We start from the raw sequence: 21557 nt of genomic DNA on the forward strand, positions 1-21557 counted from the left end.
CACACACACACACACACACATCAGAAATGGAGACACAACAGAATTAAAAAGGTAACAAGCAATCTGAACATTGAGTTGACAAATAAGGCGGGTAAAGAACAAAGTACAAAAGGGAGATGAAGGTGCTGCAACTTAAAAACCAACATGAACCCCCCCCCCCCCCCCCCCACCCAAAAAACACACTGAACACTTCGCAGAAGCATCCCCCCAAACGTGATGTGCGAAACCCCCCATCCCAAGCAAAAACACCCATAACGTGACCTTCAAAAGGCCCTAAAAGAAGTCTAAATACTACAAAAAGCAAAAAACTCTCCATGTGGAATGTGATAAATAGTAATTTGAAAGATTGTATCTCAACAGTATTACAACAAAGTAAAGACACCCTTTTTACTTTTTTCTTAACAAAGAGTCACCATGTTAAAAGGAAAAAACAACCATGGCTACCAGTCCTCTAACATTTTAACAGTATAATAGCGTTATTGTTATAGGACCACAGTGAGGAGATGTAAAGTCATCTCTGACTAAGAAGTCCACAGTACACACTAGCCCCAGTACAAAACAAAAACAAGTCTGGCAGTCATGAGTCCCACCATTACAAACCAGTTCTTAAACAGACTCTGGGACTCCGTTTTTTTTCTTCAGTTTCTTCTCCACAAAGTCCATGGCATCGGACGCCTCCTCAAATTTCCAAACCTGTCCATCTGGCAAAGTTATTCGCAGAATGGCTGGGTATAAAAGGCCAAATTTAACATCCAGGCAGGAGTGCAGCTCCTTCTTGACTCCAATAAAGGATGCACGTTTCTTCGCCACAGCGGTGGTAAAATCTGGGAAGATCTCTCCTCAGCTCTTCTCAAAATCTCGTTACGTTGCTGGAGCATGTTTACTCTAACGACGAATGGACGTGGCAATTCCCCATCAACAGGTCTTGGCCAAAGGATTCTATGGGCCCGGTCCAATATTGTTCTTTTTTTCGGTCCCAACAACTTCTGTAATAAAGTGGCTATGAACTCCATCGGTTGGGCGCCCTCGGATCCCTCGGGGACACCAATCACTCATACATTATTCATTCTAGAGCGCCCTTCCAGGTCCTCACATTTCTTTGACAAAGAGTCCATCATGCCCATGAGCAAAGCTACTTTAGCTTCCAAGCTAGTTAGCCTGTCGCTCTGCTCATTAGCTACGTGTTCAAGATCAGCAATAATCAGTCCATGCGTCACGACTTCAGCTTCCAGCGAGGCGAGGGCAGACATGATTTCTCTCCACTCTTCTAGCCACCATTTTGTCAAATGTACTCAGGAGGTTGGAGCGCAGTCCCTCCAGCAACGCCTTCATGTGTGCCAGCAAACATTTATTAGCATCGGGGTTGGAATTGGCTTTGGATGCTCGGGGCCCGCAGAGTCCACTGTGGCCTACCTTGGAGGCGACGGAGTTCCCTCGGCTTGCCATGGTTCCAGGAGTTTACAATACTGAATTAGGCCCAGGTGACTCCAGGAAGTTCATATTAACCATAGGTGTCGAAGAAGTTTCAAAAAGTCATGCAAAAAAAGGATAAAATTTCACATCCCAGGAGAGCCACCGTTGATGCTTCTTACACGTCGACGCTCCCATGATTTATTTTCTTAAATTTGTGTCCTCTGACCATTTTTTCCCATAATGCTTTGAGTCCAGTACGATGATCACAGTGAAAGTAACACAGCAGAACCAACATAATGATTGTTCATTTATGTCACATTGAACTTGGTCAAATATTGATTCACTAAAAGCACAATCATGTTCACAGAGTTTAAAACGAGACATTTCTTCAGTGTCCAGCACAACTTTGTACTTATTAGTGTAAGCACCAAAGAACTGGACATTTTAGACTTGTTGCAGGGAGTTAGAATAAAAGCTAAGCTACTGTGTTTGATTGGTGATTATTGTCTAAAAAGTTTTGTTTCTCTTCTATAATATTGTAGTGATCATGAAGGAGGCAACGTCAGTGCCCACACCAGTCACCTGGTGGGGAGTGCCCTGTCCGACCCCTACCTGTCCTTCAGTGCTGCCATGAATGGTCTGGCTGGTCCTCTGCACGGCCTGGCCAATCAGGTTTGTCCACAGCTTCTCAGCCAGATATCGATGTCAATTATTAGTGAATCAGAATTAACTAATAACTTCCTTGTATGCTTATTGTACAAGACCTTTAAGAAGATGGATTTTAATTCTCCAAATAAATGTTTTGTGTTTTTGTTTTTTCTGGATATATTGCAACAATTATGTTTTTTTGCACCTTTTTTTTTTTTCTTGTTATAGGAAATAGACTGGGTCGTGTTCTCTCTAAAATGTAAAAAAAGAAAAATAGAATTGGAGTTGCAGTGAGGAAAATAAGTATTTGAACACCCTGCGACTTTGCAAGTTCTCCCACTTAGAAATCATGGAGGGGTCTGAAACGTTCATCTTAGGTGCATGTCCACTGTGAGAGACATAATCTAAAGAAATAAAAATCCGGAAATCACAATGTAAGCTTTTTAAAATTATTTATTTGTGTTACTGCTGCAAATAAGTATTTGAACACCTGTGAAAATCAGTGTTAATATTTGGTACAGTAGCCTTTGTTTGTAGTTACAGAGGTCAAAGGTTTCCTGTAGTATTTCACCAGGTTCACTGCAGCAGAGATTTTGGTCCATTCCTCCACAGATCTTCTCTAGCTCAGCCAGGTTTCTGGGCTGTTGCTGAGAAACACGGAGTTTGAGCTCCCTCCAAATATTTTCTATAGGGTTTAGATCTGGAGACTGGTTAGGTCACTCTAGAATCTTGATATGCTTCTTACGGAGCCACTCCTTGGTTCTCCTGGCTGTGTGCTTCGGGTCATTCTCATGTTGAAAGACCCAGCCATGACTCATCTTCAATGCTCTGACTGAGGGAAGGAGGTTGTTCCCCAACATCTCACAATACATGGCCCCGGTCATCCTCTCCTTAATACAGTGCAGTCGTCCTGTCCCATGTGCAGAAAAACACTCCAAAGCATGATGCTTCCACCCCCATGCTTCACAGTAGGGATGGTGTTTTTGGGATGGTACTCCTTATTCTTTGTCCTCCAAACACGTCGAGTGGAATTAAGACCAAAAAAATTCTATTTTGGTCTCATCTGACCACAGAACTTTCTCCCATGACTCCTCTGGATCATCCAAATGGTCATGGGCAAACTTAACACGGGCCTGGACGTGTGCTGATTTAAGCAGGGGAACCTTCTGTGCCATGCGTGATTTTAAACTATGACGTCTTGGTGTATTACCCACAGTAACCTTGGAAACAGTGGTGCCAGCTCTCTTCAGTTCATGGACCACCTCCTCCCGTGTAGTTCTGGGCTGATTCCTCACCTTTCTTAGGATCATTGATACGCCACGAGGTGAGATCTTGCATGGAGCCCCAGTCGGAGGAAGATTGACAGTCATGTTTAGCTTCTTCCAATTTCTAATAAGTGCTCCAACAGTTGATCTTTTTCACCAAGCTGCTTGGAAATTGCCCCGTAGCTTTTTCCAGACTTGTGGAGGTCTACAATTTTGTCTCTGGTGTCTTTGGACAGATCTTTGGTCTTAGCCATGTTAGTAGTTGGAGTCTTACTGATTGTGTGGGGTGGACAGGTGTCTTTGTGTTAGTTAGTTAATTTGACAGGGACAGTGCACACAAACGTAGAACAGAACAAGTCTGTGACTGATGCGTTGCACAAAGAGTTTATAGCTATAGCTAATTCACAACTCCAGTCCCTGGTTGGGCATTTCTATGCATTAAAATAAGGGGAGTGGTGGCGCAGAGGTTCGAGAAGGTGGGCCTGTGATCGGAAGATCGCCGGTTCAAGCCCCGATACCGACAACATCAAAAATGTGGGTGGGGTAGGTGAAGCGCCCACACCTGCCTCCACCCTCATTCGTCCCACTCTGGGCCCTTGAGCAAGGCCCTTAACCCCCACCATCTGCTCCTCCGGGTGTCCTAGACAGCAGCTCTCTGCTCCACACAGAGGGCTGTGGTAGCTCGGTGTCTGTGGTTGCGTCAGGAAGGACATGCGGCGTAAAAAATAACTGCCAAGTCTTCACTGTTGTTCGCTGTGGTGACCCCTAACGCAGGGAGCAGCCGAAAGAAGAAGAAAAAATAAAATACATACAATTTATCAATCAAAATACAGTAAGAATGCCTACGTATTCATGTAATCAACCTAACAACCTCCAAATTCATATATGCATATATCAAGGTCGTTAAATGCAGCTATCGACCTTGAACAGGTGCTTCTTATTTAGAATACTAAGTGGAGGTGGACTAACAGGTGTTTGAGGGCAAGAATTGTTGCTGATTGACAGGTGTTCAAATACTTATTTGCAGCAGTAACACACAAATAAATTATTTTCAAAATCATACATTGTGGTTTCTGGATTTTAAAAAAAATGTTTGTTTGTTTTTTTAGATCATGTCTCTCACGGTGGACATGAACCTAAGATGAAGATTTCAAACCCCTCCATGATTTCTAAGTGGGAGAACTTGCAAAGTCACAGGGTGTTCAAATACTTATTTTCCTCACTGTATGTCACAGTGAATACAGTCAAACTATAGCAGCGCATTAGGGACACTTAGAAGAAAAGGGCAGTGCATGAGGAGTTTTGTTCACTTCAGAGTATCAGCGTGTAGATCAAAATGTTTTGTAAGTACAGTTCCACTGGGGGGGAAAAGTCAGTAGAATTTCAGTGTAAAGTTGAAATGTTGAGAGAAAACAGTTTAAGACTTGTCTTGAGTAAAGTTTATTTCTCCTGCAGCAGCAGGACTCGTTGAACTTCCTTCAGTCCTTCACAATAAAAGTCTCAAACCCACACGAATTGTTGTCTAAAGCGTTAAGAGCTTTCATAATTCTTCTGTGGTGAACCTGAACTGTGAAGAACGTTGAGAACTTATTGATGTGTAGTAAGTTCGTGTGCTTAAAGAATTAGCTTCATCAAAACCTATGATGGAGTATGAAGTTATTACAAAACTTCTATCATAGATCTTTGTGTTGATTTAGCTTTTGATTACTCGATCTCCAAAAGCATAGTTTTCAACATTATCTCATTTTGCCTTAAATCATTAAACTCTGAGTCCTTCACGTTTTTATTCTTGGTGTCCTTATTTGTCCTCAAACGGAGCTCATCAGTTCAGCTGACAGCTAAACGTCCTGTTTTCAGAAACACTTGTGACATTTGAATTTCTGGGCAGCTACACTGAATGTCCTCAGCAGCGTTAGCTAAACTTGTTTTTACTGTGCTGCGTTTTCAATGAAAACTTGATGTGGTATCGTACAGGAAGTGCTGGTGTGGCTGACTGCCCTGCAGAAGGAGCTGGGAGGAGAGGTGTCTGATGAAAGGATGAGGGATTATATCTGGAACACGCTGAAGTCTGGAAGGGTAAGGACGCAGCACATTCACAGCTGTGGTCGTCATCATGAGGTTGTTTTGCTCTGACATTCAGTAAATAACAATAAGCCATTTCCATTACTATTATCACTGTTTATAAGCCCTTAATGTTTCAAACAGCCATAAATGTAGCATTTTTAGCAGTGTACAAAGACACGTTGGTATAAAGGACGTATTCATATAAAGACGTGTTTGCTGTCCTGGCTGCAGGTGGTTCCAGGCTACGGCCATGCTGTCCTGAGGAAGACCGACCCACGCTATACCTGCCAGCGCGAGTTTGCTCTGAAGCATCTGCCCAATGACCCCATGTTTAAGTTGGTTGCCCAGCTTTACAAGATTGTCCCGAACGTGCTCCTGGAGCAGGGTAAAGCCAAGAACCCCTGGCCCAACGTGGACGCCCACAGTGGAGTGCTGCTGCAGGTGAGCTGCGTGATTTCAAGCCGTTGGTCGTGCAGGAACAGACGTGCTCAGCCCTGACTGTGTCTCCACCTTGTGTACAGTACTATGGAATGACAGAGATGAACTACTACACCGTCCTCTTCGGCGTGTCTCGTGCTCTCGGCGTTCTCGCTCAGCTGGTGTGGAGCAGAGCTCTGGGATTCCCACTGGAGCGCCCCAAATCCATGAGCACAGACGGACTGATGACGCTGGTCGGAGCCAAGTCTGGCTGAAGCGCCTCCTCCAAGGAGCTGGGGGTTTGCGTGACGGGTGAGAGGATGTGGAGAAAATGCAAAGCAGACATCATCTGACCCTCTTGTTCCCAAGCCCAGGGATTGAATGGGATTCAAAGAGACAGTACACTTTTAATGTTATTTCACAAAAGAAGGACCTTTTAAATGTCCCAGCTGTAGTGTTGACGTGTGTTTAGGTAACCGCAGAAGAGTTGTCCCATCATGTTTAGACGTCTTTGGAACATGAAGGGTTCAAACTTCATACATGTAACTTCAATTAGGCTCAAACCATGTTCGATCCAAGTGCACGAGCATCTCTAAGGTTTCCCCTGAGCACTGCCTGCGTGCTTCTCACTGAGTGCAGAGACTGAGCTATGACTCGTGTGGAGGAACCACACATCCTAAATATTTGTTTAATGATTGGCTTCCACACATCGTTCAATATTTTCAGCTTCAGGCTAATTCCAGTTGTTTTTCCTGTTAGTAAACGAGCGCCTAATAAAAATGGACTTTATTTTTCTTCTATGCAATTATTTCATCCCATCCTGATTGACTCCCACATATGAACACTCCGTTTCCAAAACTAACAGGACACAGTAACACAGTAAAAAAATAAATCCATATTATGAGTCAGTTAAAAGATGCTGCCCCTTTAAATCTTTAATCTCTTCTTTCTCCTCCACTTGTAATTTTTTCTTGTTTTAAGAGACCGTGATTACTTCTATGATCAAAATAACTTGTTTTTTTTCTTTAGCTGTTCTAATTTTAAAGACGCTCTGCTTTAAGGGTCTTAAGAATCGTAGGAAATGACGAATAGTGAACAGTAAGTTACATTTGAGTACAAGGTGTTGTAATTGGCAGCCCGCTGTGAATCTTTAAGAGCAAGCTTGAATAAAAAGTGTCAGAGGAGGCTCCGTAGTTGTCCTCGTCGTGTTTTAGTCGGGGAGTTCATCTCCACAGGAAAGCGCTTTAGACATCATTACTCCAGAATGAGCACTTGCTTAATTGGATTCCTCGTTTAACTTTTCTAGACTGACTGTGTACTGGTCTACAAAGATGTTCAGTTTCAATTAGTAAAAAATACTTCCGTTTTGGGGTTCTCGTGGTTTTATTTATAATTTGAAGCGGTAAAGCTGGGTGGATGGATTTATAATTTGTGTACATAGGTATATATATATATGTATAGCTTGAATGTATGCGCTCTGTACGTGTAAAAACCACAGCGAGTACCACAGTTTACCAACGATGTGTCCAGTCTGTGATGTTCAGACTGAAGAACAAACAGAAAACTGCAGCTTCTTGTACATACGGTCTCTGAGCTTAGCTGGTGCTGTTTCTTATTTCTCTCGAATGTTCAAGCTTGCTCTTGGGTTCTGGGCTCTACACTCCATGTCTGTGAAGTTTATGTTCTGGCATTATTTGTGTTTGTTTCTCCCCCGAACAAATCTTTCGCCGTGGTAGCGAGTAGTTCACACAAATGTTTGCTTCTTTGTGTCGTACGATACTCTTTTATTTTCAGGGTTTATAAGCATCAGTGTTTTGCTGCGTTCTTCCATGTGTCTGGTGGTTGATGAAGAGGGTTATTTTGATCGTAGAGGGTCATAAAGGTCGTATGTAACGGAGGAAATTAAATGCAGATGGTTTCTTAGAAGAGACACTTGGGGGATAGAGCTGGATGGGTCAAGTGGGCAAGGGAAGCTTAAAGAGAAGTCATTGCTAAACCCAACAAACTGAAGAATAAAAGGTTTTTATTAACAATTGTTTTGGCATTTTTCTTTTGATTGAAGTTTATTTTAATTGTAATCGTCATCTTACTCCGAGGTCAGTCTCATGTCTCTAATCAGGGCTCTGTCATGTTTCCTACATCACGACAGAAACCTAAAACAATGCTTTTGTTTAAATAAAGATGAATTCTTTGGAAACGTACAGCTTCAGACACATTAATTCATGAAATCCTGTGGGTTTTTTTATTGTAAAACTCAAGACAGGACCTTGGATCGCTTGCTGCATTTTCTTATAAAGTTTGGTGCTTTATTAAGTTCTGGATCGTCCTGGTCCTGAAAAGATCTGCACCGCTCACATGCACCGTTATTAATAACTGTCCCACATTCCTCGGCCCCACTCTGGTTTCGGGCTGGTCAGCTGTGTCCCTCTCCACTGCTGCAACAAAGAAACCTCGGTCCTGAAAGGACGTCAGTATCTGCTGATGGTGGTGGTGAGGCATTATGGGTAGTTGATGGAAACCATATAAATGAAGTACACTGTACAACATTTGTAAAAACAAGTGGCACCTGTTTTCTCTTTAAACTTTAAAATACAACTAGTTTAAAGGAATCATTTGGGTGATCATTTACAACTGATAAGCTTTTGAAGTCAGTCTTATTCAAGATGGCCGCCACAGCTGAGCAACATTCACCCTTGTGTTCAGGTCAAACTGACCCTTTTTAGTGCAGGTATGTAAAAACAATTAGCTTTTTAATGGAGCAAGACTTCATGACATCAGAACAATTTTAACACAAGAATTTTTATTTTAGTCAATTCTGAAAGTGAATCAAATTTAAAACGTGGTGTTTGTGGTGTTCCTGCTCAGATATGCTCCGTCCTCCCACCACCGACGCCACAGGACCGAGCACCAACTTTCTTGCAGAATATCGATACATTTGACTCAGACTTCTGTAAATGACTCGTGTGCGTTCTGACTTTCAGTCAGCGTGAGCAGGAAGTTCTCTCAAGCCTTATCGATCATTTTGGTCATGACCGAGTCTGAAGACAGAACTGAGGAAGATGTATGTGATGACGAGCGAGACGGATGTTTAAAATGAGGTCTTCAGATCCAGATCAGGTAACATTTCATGGTCATGAAGACCAACAGCGTCAGACTCACCAGGACTAATGTGCTCAAAACATCAGAGCTGTTCACTATTTTTTGAGGAGTTCCTGCTTGTAATAAACCTGACTGGGGGAGGTGTTTGGCAGTCGTAGGACAAAAGAAGCGCACCAGCATCCTGCAGGAGGGACCGTGCTGGCTGGGGGGTGGGGGGGGGGATGCTAGTCCTGCCTTTCCAACCAGGATGTAGAAACCAGCAACAGCTGGCACAGGCATGAGACTCCTGCAAGCAAGAAGTCCACCAGAACAATCCCATACACTGACTCAAGCATGTCCCCCCCCCCCCCCCCCACACACAACACACACACCCCATACTGGTTTTCAGTGTTTAAGGTTTAGTATTTGCAAATTGTACTTATTCATAGTAAAATATATTTTTAGAACAAAAAAAGGACTTTTTCCTCCAACAGATGTTTACAGGTCAGTTAGTCACAATATTTAATCCAACACTTTTCAGTCAGGTCATCTGGACAGTTTCTTTTTTTTTGTGCTGAAACGTTTCACCTTCGATCCAGAAGGCTTCATCAGTCAAGGAAACGCACAACACAAAACTGATTCTTCCCCCAACAGCTTGCTTACTCCAAAGTGGAACAAACCAGTTATGTTGGTGCTAAGCTGGCCTCTTTGTCACGCCCCCTCCTCCATTGCCAACCCTCTTCCTTGTTGACAGTCATGTCAAACTGGTTGAAAACGATAAGTTGTACAAACCATAAGCTGTTGGGGGAAGAATCAGTTTTGTTGTGTGTTTCCTTGACTGATGAAGTCTTCCGGATCGACTGAAAAATGTTGGATTGTATACCTGGATTATTGATCATGGACTTTGTTGTCACAATAGTTAATGTTAAGTTTTCTTTTTTTAAAGCCGTTTTTTGATTGTGTTCAAATATTCAACTCAGATAATAGAGGACTATTAACTTCATTTTACCATACCATTTTATTTATAAAGCATTTCAAACAGTGACGGGACCAACCAAAGTGCTGTACAAACAGAAACAAACAGGCAAAGCACACAGCAACACATAACAATGTAAAATCAAAATATAGAAACAAAATAATAGCAAATAACATAATGACTAACACAGTGTGATGCATACAGGATCAACACAAATCGTACAGTGTTGAAAGCCAGGGAATAGTAGTGGGTTGTTAAGGGGGATTTAAAAAACTGTGAGGGAGGGGGCCTGTCTGACAAGCAGAACTCGTTCCAAAGTCTTGGTCCTGCTACAGAGAAGGCCCTGCCACCTCTGCACTTAAGACGAGTTCCTGGAACTGTGAGGAGCAACTGGTCCACTGACCTCAGAGAACGTGGTGGGACATACGGTTGTAGCAAATCAGAGAGATAGGAGGGTGCAGAGCTGTTCAGTGATTTATTGACATACAGGAGTATTTTGAACTGGATACAAAAGTGAACCGGTAACCAGTGCAGTGAGGCCAAAACTGGTGTAATGTGTTCTCTTTTGCCTGTACTGGTTAAAAATTGGGCTGCTGCATTCTGGACCAGTTGTAGTCGTGCAATGGAGGTCTGACTGATACCAAACAGGAGCGAGTTGCAGTAATAGAGCCTGGATGTTATGAATGCATGTATTACTGTCTCCAGGTTATTTTTGGACAATATGGGCTTCAGTTTAGACAGCCGCCTCAGCTAGAAGAAGCATGATTTAACAATCATGTTTACATGATTGTTAAGTTTCAAGGAAGGGTCCATTATCACTCACAGATTAGTGACTCTTTGTTTCTCCAATGGGGCTAGAGCGGAAAGGTCGATGCAGTGGTTGATGATTGTGTCATTGGGAGGGAACAACATGACTTGAGACTTCTTCTCATTTAAATTTAAGAAATTTAAAGCCATCCAGTCCCTGATGTCAGCCAGGCAGTCAAGCAGAGGGTGAATAGAGCATGTACCATTGTGTCTTAGGGGGAAGTAAATTTGACAGTCATCGGTGTAGAAGTGAAAGGGTATGTTGTGTTTCCAGAAAATAGCACCAAGTGGCAGCAGGTATAAAGAAAATAGAAGGGGATCGAGGATGAACCCCTGTGGTACCCCCCATTTAAGCGCTGCTGAACTAAAATCTTTGATGGAGACACAAAAGGATCTATCAGCGAGGTAGGATCTGAACCACTTGAGGGCTGACCCCCTGATGCCCACCCACTGCTCCAACCTAGAAATGAGGATCTCATGGTCGATGGTGTCAAAAGCGGATGCAAGTTCCAATAGGACAAGCAGCACAGGATCACCGGTGTTTGTGGATAGGAAGATGTTGTTAAAAACATTCATTTTAGGAAGCACTTCAACTGGGACTCACTATTTTTTCTAGTAGTTTAGAAACAAATGGGAGTCTGGAGACAGGCCGGAAGTTGGACACGATTGAGGGGTCAAGGTTAGGCTTTTTCAGCAGAGGTTGAACAGCAGCATGTTTAAAGAATTTTGGCACCACCCCTAAGGATAAACTGCTATTCACAATAGCAAGAACAGAAGGGCCCAGAGTAGGAAGAACCTCCTTTAGTAGTCGAGGGGGAACCAGATGGTTTTAGGACATAACGAGTGAATTTAAACAGTTTTTTTGTTGAACACCAGGGGCATACTGTGAGAAGAAAAGGTTTACGAGGCCAAAGAATGAAACAAATAGTGTTTACATAAATATCAACGTTAGCTAGGAGATTAAAACTATATTAGATATTCCAACAGAGTTCAGCCAGGTCATCTGGACGGTTACTTTTTTTGTTGAAACGTTTTGTCCTTCATCCAAAGGACCCTTGTCGTCATCTCCCCCTCTGCAGAATGTCTACGTCATGTGCTTCTATGTGCGCGGTGTTTTTTTCATCATCAGGGTCTTTCTTCTCAGCCAAGAAGAAAGTTTGATAGGAATTTTTTTGCCTCGAAATCCTACGTGTCACTTTCACTTCTTTTTGTTTGTCCAAACAGGTCTCACTTGTAAATGAGTCTTCTAGGCTCAATGTGATTTTTCTGTATAAAGGTAGAATAAAAAAAATTAAAAAACTTCATCAGTCCGAGGAGCCACAAACAAACTCAGTCCCACAAACAGCACACCCACATTGTGGGTCAACCAGTTTGATGGTGACAAGATGGTTTCTGGGGCCTGCCCTCTCCCCTATCGACTCCTCTGAGGCAGCCATGGCTGATGTGGTTCAAAACGTCAAAGTCCATGCTCAATAATCCAGGTAGAAGATCCAACATAGTTCAGTCAAGTCCCCAGAAACCATCTTATCACCAGTAAGCTGGTTGGTCCACTCTGTCGGTTTGCTGCTTGTGGGACTGAGTTTGTGGCTCCTCAGACTGATGAAGTCCTTTGGATAAAGGACGAAATGTCTCAACAAAAAGAAAACATCCAGATGACCTGACTGAACTATGTTGGATTTCTTTACCTGGATTATTGAGCATGAACTTTGATAAATTGGAAATTTATTGTTTTAGGATTATTCTGAGCCGAGGGGTCAAATTTAACTCAAACACTAAAGATGCTTTTCATCCCATCACAAAAGTTAAACTCCAACATGGCTGCAGCTCAGCCATTTGATTTTTACAGTATTATGGACATTGTGCTAAATTTTGATGTGGTAGTAGTTGAGCGTACTACATACTAAGAGTACAAAACAATGTAGTGAACCTGATCTGACCCTGATCTGACCCTGATGACCTCAAATCTATCAGATGGACAGAGACTGTTATTTTCATTGATCTGAATACAGTCTGAGCCATCTGGTGACTTTCTTTCTTGAATTAATCAAGCAGAAAAGACAATTCTCTATAATCATTACTGTTTTACAAATGTTTGATAATCAAATTGTGTTAGTTCCATTCAATGCTTACAGGTTGGAAAGAACTACTCATTTTTATTTTACATAAGCAGTAAGTAATGATTTTTATTCCTCATTCAAAGAAGAAATCAGGTTAATATGCATTTCTTGATTCTCTGTCTGAAATGAGCCAAGTAATGTAAGTATGTTAAAGGTCGGTTTTCGGTCAACTAAAATGTTTACTGAGAAGAAATGTCATGTTTTACTATTTGAGAAGATACAACAGCGTAAGACTCCACGAAGTCTGGTCGTCTGCAATAATCTTTTCTGTATGTTGAAAACAATCCTTGACTTATGATAACATCTTACATCACAAACCACACCTCTATTTCTGGTCCATCGACCAATCAAAAAGCTCTCAAATGACCCGGAAGTCGACCCATTAAAAATGTGGCAACTTCCCGGTTCTGGCAGAGTTGCTGACAATTAAGAGTCTGAGAAGTTCTGAAGAATGAAAGGAGTTCAGAGTTCTTGGGTGCAAACGCATTCAGGATGATCCAGAGACGTTTTGGGATTATAATTTCTGTTTGAAAACCACGTACGACTCTCTGAGGGTTTGGTAGTTCTCACGGAGACGCTGAAAAGAGTCAGAAAGGAACCTACGCCGACGCTGATTTCATCATCAAGGTAGATGGTTCTATTTTCGACCAAGTGTACCGTGGGCAAGCTGATATCTGATGGAGCGTGCAATTTCTGGTCAAACAGATTAATTCCCTCACATATTTCTCTGTAAGATAAATCTCCATTTCATCTTAAAACTCTCCTCTTTCTCATAAAATCAGTACAGATATCTTAGGAATATCTGAAGCAAAGTCCTTGATCACCGCCGAGTGATCGATGCTCATTTTCTGTGAAACTTGTCTGTTATTATTTTCATATTTTGCCAAATTAATGTAAATGTTTGATGTTAAACTTTGATTCTGAAAATAAATGACCGCATTCATTTTGATGGGTCAAAGATAAATAACGTCTCTCGTTACATTTCTGTTAAATTCAATGCACGACATTACACAGCCAGAAAGATGAGGAACTCGTGAATATTGTATGCATATATATCTCATATATTGTCATACTACAACTAGTGGCACGTACCTACGTGACCACTACAACAATGAATGAGTGTCCTAAAAAATGTCCTATCAAGAATCAATGTGTCAACTCATTCATTCTGACTTTAATGTTAAATGGAAAGTTCACCCAATGACTAACATAACGACACTACACAGCCGGAGTAACCAACTTCTGCATTATTTTTTTTTAAGTTTATTAATCTATACTTTATTTTGACAATCTTCATACAGCTTCCTGTCATTGAAATACATTTTCCTTTGTTAATGCTGGGATTCATGCAGCTGTCCAGCACTCATTACAGAGTGAAGCCTCAGATCATCACATGTACCAAACTTCTGCTCAGGGTTTCAATTTTCCTTCCATAACTCCACCCACTCTGTGATCATGTGACCAGAAGTTTAACTGAAATGACCAATGAGGGATACTCTCAAGGACCCATTCTCCAAGATAGACGTGAATTAATTTCTTCAGATCGTTACTGTATTTTGCACCTCATGCACAGACCTGTTCATCTGCAGCGACTGAACGAATGAAACCTATTCTGGATATGTAAACTGAAAATAATTACATAAACACTCATTTTGAGCTTCCTAACATCACATCAGAGCTGTCACTTTGCATTTCTGCTTCTAGTCTTAAAAAATCTCTGCCCATTAAAGTTCAAAGTCATGGGCAATTAAAAAAAAATATATACACACACACACACACACAGTATAATCAAACGTTTTGCACTACGCATAAGTTCCTGTGCTTTGGTGAACAAGCTGATGTGTGAATCACTGCAGGAGTTATCTGTTCTGCATACAAGAGACGATGATCTCGGCTCATACAGCTCTTTGTCTGCAGTCAGTGTTTGACGTGATGTTGAAGCGACCAGGACACTTTTCTGAACTGAGCAGGAGGATTGAGAGCAACTACTTTCTAAACCAGTGAAGAGCTAAATATTAGTCAGTTTTTTCTAAGTGCGGCCAAAAACTTAGAGCAGCACTTGTTGTCCCACGGTGCGGAGCAGGGAGGAGGCGCACCTGACCGTGGAGTGGGATATTCTAAACAACTCGTAAGGTAAGAAATGATCCTGCACTAAAACACATATAAATCACACATACAGCGTTTAAAAATAGCCTAAATTATAAATATGAACTGGCTTCAGCGGCAATTTTAGCCTCTTTTGTGGGGTGCTCAAACACCCTACATTTTAACTTGGCACCCCTGAAAAATTAAGAATCCATCATTAGGATCTTGTAAAGCTCAGTTCTCAAACCTTAGATTCACCAAAATATTGAATATGGAACAAATGACAACAGTCTCAAATGGACAAGTAAAATCTATTTTTTTTTTTTCACGAGTCACGCCACCTGTCAATCAGTCCAGTAGGCACGTCAGCAACTGACCAATCAGTGACCTCAATCTGTCCTGAAGTGAACGCCCCTTACCTGCAGAGCTGCAGCTTTGCAGTCAGAGATTTCAATTACAGAGTTTACATCTTTTGTTTCACGTTAATCTACTGTAATAAACTTTTGTAAAATACACCAAAATGCAGGAAATGGTATCTACTTTATTAAAAATTCTCTGGGGGAGGACCCCCCCCCCCCAACACAGCCTGTTCTAATGTTCTTTATACAGAATGGAAGGTTAAAGAACTGTATAATAAATAAATGGACTTTACTTCAAGTATTTGCATTTCATGTATTATATTGTTGCATTTGGCCCACAGCCTGATAACATGATAGATTTTAGATTGAGATCCTCCTCCTGCAGTGATTTTGGCCCTTTCACAGAAAAAGTTTGGGCACCCCTGCTTTAAAGTATCGTGTTTAACGCTGAGCCTAAAGAATAAATATTGTGTTTATTAAATGTGAAATATGTCCCATCAAAACAAAAGTCCTGCTCTGAGAGTTCCAAACTAAATAATGAGTGTTTGGCTCTTTGTTGGTTGTGTGCACGTTTTAAAATTTTAAACCACAGCTCTAGAGTCCAAATCAGGCAATGAATCGTCAGACAATAAATAATTTGTCATGTTTTATTCTACAGCTCACCAGCATCTTTTAAATAAAAACATCGTGGTCCTGATCACCTCCAGAGGATGGATCACAAAATTATATCAGCTCAGGGAATCTACATTTGTCTTCTACAGTGTGTGATTTTAGATTTAAATTAAAAAAAGCTTCAGTGGAAGTCACGTGAAACAGCTTCTTTTACCTTTAGCTTCACAAATCTATAAAATAAAATATCAAATATAAAGTTGCAGTTTTCTGAGATAATATGCAACAGTTTGATTTTTCCTGATTCGAAGTACTTTCACAGTCACTCCAGCAATCCAACAATTGGATTCAAGCATTTTGTGCACGTTGACTGACAGTTTGAGGGTGGGACGTAAAATAAGGCCTTATTTTAAAAAAAATACAATCGTCACAGCAGCTGAGTTAAAGCAACGTTTCTCTGGTCAAGACAGAATGCAGTTGGAGAAAGAATTACTTTTATCCTTTTGAAATAACTAATACTGTCACAGTGACCACAAACATCCCAAAACATGGCACCTCTAACAAGCCCACACTCTCCTTCTACTCACTGCTAAATAAATTAAAAGGTTGAAGAACTTTGCTGCGGCAGCTCGACATTTGGACGTACGGTAGATTAAAATGTCCACTTGAAGCAGGAACAAACGGTGCAAGGCAAACAAAACGTGTGTTTGTTGGTTGCAGCATGCTGATGGGTGAGGGAGCCCTGCAGCCAGAAAACCTGAGCACAGGTCCGGCTCCGAGAGCCCCCGTATGTAAAAAACAACAATCGATATTACACGTGTAATATGATGTCATGGTTTACTGTGGAACCACCGTGGAGCACGAGTAATAACTAAACTGGAGGTAGACGGACTGAACGAGAGAAGGCAGGAATTTGAACATTGTGGTGCAGACGTCCCTTGTGTGTCTGCAGCAGGGAGGAGTCGATGGGGGGGGGGGGGGCTAAGCTGCAACATGCAGGTCTGAGTGTATGGAGCGGACAGACGTTGGTTTAAGGCCAGACGATGACGTGCGGTCGCCAAGATCATGTCTGATGAACCTCGTGAAACATCAGCTCTCGTGGGATTCGAGTCTCTGGGCCGTACAACTTGCAGGCTCGCCGCTCGAACGCAGCGACGTTCTGCTTTACGACTTCATCGAAGAACATGCTGGATAACTGGGAGTGGAGCAGGGAGCGGAACTCAAAGGAGATCTGTAAAATCAAGACAGAGGTGGATCACAGAGAGGAGTGACACGTGGCACAGCATGACAGTCTGGATGGAGACGAACGTGTTCAGTGTAGAAGTGTCAGCCTTCAGGCAGCGGTGTGTGTTACCACGACTTATTAAAACCAAAATAAAACAACAGCTGTGCAGAAAGTTGCTTATGATTAAGGAGCAACGGCCTAATAAAACTCGTGACACGTAGTTGCTGATTATTTGTTACAGATACTTGAAAATTGCTCATCTTTGTTCTTTTTCATTAAAATTTTGAGGGTGGGTCATCTTGTATTATAACTAAAAAAACTTGAATGTAAATTACTGCAAAAACATCAAAGTTTCAAATGCATATTAGATGCAACAGAAACATGAGAGCTCTGTTCCTGCCGAGGCTGCGGTGAAAGCCCTGCAGTTTGTTTCAACGATCACATCTGACTTCTGCTTATGATGAACACAATTTCATGTCTGCTTCATTTTCATGAGTTATCAGCAAATTCACTGTGGTTTCTCTTAACACGAGCACAAACTCAGGACTCCTGCCTCTTAAAGGACACAGCAACGCCTCGAGGCGAGGGTACTCTGGTGAATTTATCAGCTCTCAGGCTTGTTAGGCTAAACAAGAAGCTGTTTAATGAAGACGGCACCTGAAGTTTCATAACATGACCCAACACCTCCAAAGCACCAACACTCGGTCAAACTCAGTCCTGAAGAGCTTCAGTGTGTATGAAGCAGTCTGAGGACCACTTTGATTTTAAACTGTTTTAGCTTTGCTCACATCAATTTCAGTTCAATTCAGTTTATTTATATAAACCAAGTCGCAACAGAAGTCGTCGCAGGGCACTGAACAGAAACATTCATATATAAAAATAACAAGTTATTATTTATCTGAGGAGCAGACTGCTTTAACTTGAACTTCATCACAGACTCTCATCTTGAGCAAGCATGACCATCACTTTATTATCTATTATTACAAGAAGCAGAGTTTGTCCATTCTACTCCAACTAATGGACTTTTCTTTTTTTATTGTTTTCATTTGTCTGACATGTCTTATCGATCGCTCTGATGTAAACAGACACAGTGACAACAAGATTATCTGCAATTTCCGTGATTATTGGAGACACTACTTCTGCCCTTAATAGTCTGGAAGACGTTACAGTACTTTACAAATATTTTAAACCTAGTTATTTATTTAAATTTTGATTTCAAAGAGCCAGACTTTCTTGTAATCTTTAAACATGATCATGATTCATAATTGATTATGGTTAGATAGATCATGATCAATAATTCTCCAGATTGTCCGATGATCTTTCTGATGTTTCTCTTTAGATTTTGGCTGAGGTTATTTTTTAGTTTGTTTTTACGTTTTCTGACCAGTCCTTGTGCCTGACTGTGAGAACATAACGTGAAAACACAGTGTGCTTTAAGAACAAGGATGTGAAGAAATGGAGGACAAAACAAAGTGCCAGGCCTAAATAAGAACATGTACAGCAGATGAACAGTATCTTAAGTGTGTGTGTGTGTGTATATATATATATATATATATATATATGTATATATATAACAAATTGTGAATAAAAACTGAATGCAATGATGTGGAGATGGCAAATGTCAATATTTTAATCGTAATATAACATAGATGATAGATCAAAAGTTTAATCTGAGTAAATGTAACATTTTAAAGGAAAAATATGTTGATTCAAAATTTCACAGTGTCAACAAATCCCAAAAAAGTTGGGACAAGTAGCAATAAGTGGCTGGAAAAAGGAAATTGAGCATATAACGAACAGCTGGAAGACCAATTAACACTAATTAGGTCCAGTGACAACATGATTGGGTATAAAAAGAGCTTCTCATAGTGTCAGTGTCTCTCAGAAGCCAAGATGGTAAGAGGATCACCAATTCCACCATTGTTGCGCAGAAAGATAGTGCAGCAATACCAGAATGGTGTTACCCAGCGTAAAATAGCAAAGACTTTTAAGTTATCATCATCAACCGTGCATAACATCATCAAAAGATTTAGAGTATCTGGAACAATCGCTGTGCGTAAGGGTCAAGGCCGTAAAACTCTACTGGATGCTCGTGATCTCCGGGCCCTTAAACATCACTGCACCTCAAACAGGAATGCCACTGTCAAGGAAATAACAGAATGGGCTCAGGAATACTTCCAGAAAGCATTGTCAGTAAACACAATCCACCGTGCCATCCGCTGTTGCCAGCTGAAACTCTACAGTGCAAAGAGGAAGCCATTTCTAAGCAAGCTCCACAAGCTCAGACGTTTGCACTGGGCCAGGGGTCATTTAAAATGGAGTGTGGCAAAATGGAAGACTGTTTGTGGTCAGATGAGTCACGATTTGAAGTTCTTTATGGAACACTGGGACGCCATGTCATCCGGACCAGAGAGGACTAGGATAGCCCAAGTCGTTATCAACGCTCCGTTCAGAAGCCTGCATCACTGATGGTATGGGGTTGCATGAGCGCTTGTGGCATGGGCAGCTTGCATGTCTGGAAAGGCACCATTAATGCAGAGAACTATGTTCAGGTTCTAGAACAGACGTCATCTCTTTCAGGGAAGACCCTGCATTTTTCAACACGATAATGCCAGACCACATTCTGCAGCAATCACAACATCATGGCTACGTAGGAGAAGGATCCGGGTACTGAAATGGCCAGCCTGCAGTCCAGATCTTTCACCTATAGAGAACATTTGGCGCATCATAAAGATGAAGGTGCGACAGAGAAGGCCCAAGACAATTGAACAGTTAGAGGCCTGTATTAGACATGAATGGGAGAGCATTCCTATTTCTAAACTTGAGAAACTGGTCTCCTCTGTCCCCAGACGTCTGTTGAGTGTTGTAAGAAGAAGGGGGGATGCCACACAGTGGTAAAAATGGACTTGTCCCAACTTTTTGGGGATTTGTTGACGCCGTGAAATTTGGAAACAACAGATTTTTCCCTTAAAATGATACATTCTCTCAGTTTAAACTTTTGATCTGTGATTTGTGTTCTATTCTGAATAAAATATTAGATGTTGGCACCTCCACATCATTGCATTCAGTTTTTATTCACAATTTGTTTAGTGTCCCAACTTTTTTGGAATCCGGTATATATGTATATATACATACATGCACACACATACATATATACACATATACATACAGTATATACACACACTGTACTCATTCTGTATGTCAAACTTTGTTACAACCTTGATGCAAACCTGCAGCCTCAGGATTATGAGAGCTGACGACTGAGCTACTGCAACTCGTACAATTTAACAAAGTGTAAGGATCCAATTTAAAACTGGCTCTTTTCCCAGTCGTCTGTTTTGTGCTAACACAACTCTGATTCTTTGTGATTCAAAGGTCAGAGTGTCTATATAAACTATTCACCCTCTTGGATGTTTTATGCTTTTGTTGCTGTCTTAAATCTGTCATAGTCACTTTAAATTGGTCTTTTTTATAATCCAATTCAATAAAAAGTATTTAATAAATAAATAAGTGGATACAATTGTTGCCTGAGTTCTTTACCGTTCTGAGCTTTATGGGAGAGCAGCGAAGAGGATGATGCTGTAGAAGAAAACTGAATAATTGTCAATTAGAGTGGAAGGCTAAGTTCAAGTCCTCAGCAGCCCGTCCAACATCAAGAACTGTTCTGAACATCGAGTAAGTGTTTTTGAATTTGCCTCGTTGTAAAAAATGACTCATTCATATTGACTGTGATGAATTTATTATTAAAACATCCAAGGGGATGAATACATTTTATAGGCACTGTAAGTGGTTTAAACTAAATGTTTAAATTGGTAAAATACTGAACTGAAAGTAAGTAAAGGACAACAAAAACAGTTTAAAAAACATTTTTTTTAAGCCTTTAAAAAGTTTGAAGACATGAATCGCAAACTCATTTTAACAAGTCACAGGAAAATTTTGACTAATTAAAGTTACATTTTTTAAAAAGTGCTGGATTAAGTGAGTTGTGCAGGACTTTTATAACATTTGAAATTTTCTGGAAAAATTAGGAGCAAGAACATCCTGCATAAAGAAGAACAGTGTGCTGAAATAAAGAACGCCAGGTGTGAGGAGTGACGCTGGGAGTGAAGAGTGACGCAGGGCATGAAGAGAACAGTACCACTGGGCTTGAAGAGTAAAAGTAAGTAGCACTGGGCGTAAAGAGTAACGCCGGATGTGAAGAGTGACGGGGGGAGTGAAGAGTGACGCCAGGCATGAAGAGTGACACAGGGAGTGAAGAGTAACGCCGGGCATGAAGAGTAATGTCAGACGTGAAGAGTAACACAAGGAGTGAAGAGTAACGCCAGTTGTGAAGAGTAAGAGTAAGTAATGCTGAGCGTGAAGAATGATGGGGGAAGTGAAGAGTGACGCAGGGCATGAAGAGTAATGCAGGGAGTGAAGAGTAATGCCGGGAGTGAAGAGTAATGACGGGAGTGAAGAGTAATGCAGGGAGTGAAGAGTAATGCAGGGAGTGAA

General features: G+C 41.3%; 2 protein-coding genes across 2 annotated transcripts in view; one reads left to right on the top strand and one right to left on the bottom strand.

The window, feature by feature from the left end:
* Positions 1-7837, top strand: part of cs (citrate synthase) — a 20219-nt gene extending 12382 nt beyond the window's left edge. The window contains exons 8-11 of the mRNA XM_037684680.1: positions 1956-2085; positions 5301-5402; positions 5622-5831; positions 5912-7837. Of these exons, the coding sequence (XP_037540608.1) occupies positions 1956-2085; positions 5301-5402; positions 5622-5831; positions 5912-6082 (613 nt within the window). The 3' untranslated portion in view covers positions 6083-7837. The remainder of the gene's footprint in view (positions 1-1955; positions 2086-5300; positions 5403-5621; positions 5832-5911) is intronic.
* Positions 7838-15862: 8025 nt separating this feature from the next.
* coq10a (coenzyme Q10A) overlaps positions 15863-21557 on the bottom strand; it is a 9856-nt gene continuing 4161 nt past the window's right edge. Inside the window, exon 5 of the mRNA XM_037684682.1 lies at positions 15863-17069. Within this exon, the coding sequence (XP_037540610.1) occupies positions 16902-17069 (168 nt within the window). The 3' untranslated portion in view covers positions 15863-16901. The remainder of the gene's footprint in view (positions 17070-21557) is intronic.

The sequence above is a fragment of the Nematolebias whitei genome, chromosome 11, assembly GCF_014905685.2.
Source record: "Nematolebias whitei isolate Nwh7 chromosome 11, NemWhi1, whole genome shotgun sequence".
Classification (NCBI taxonomy): Eukaryota; Metazoa; Chordata; class Actinopteri; order Cyprinodontiformes; family Rivulidae; genus Nematolebias; species Nematolebias whitei.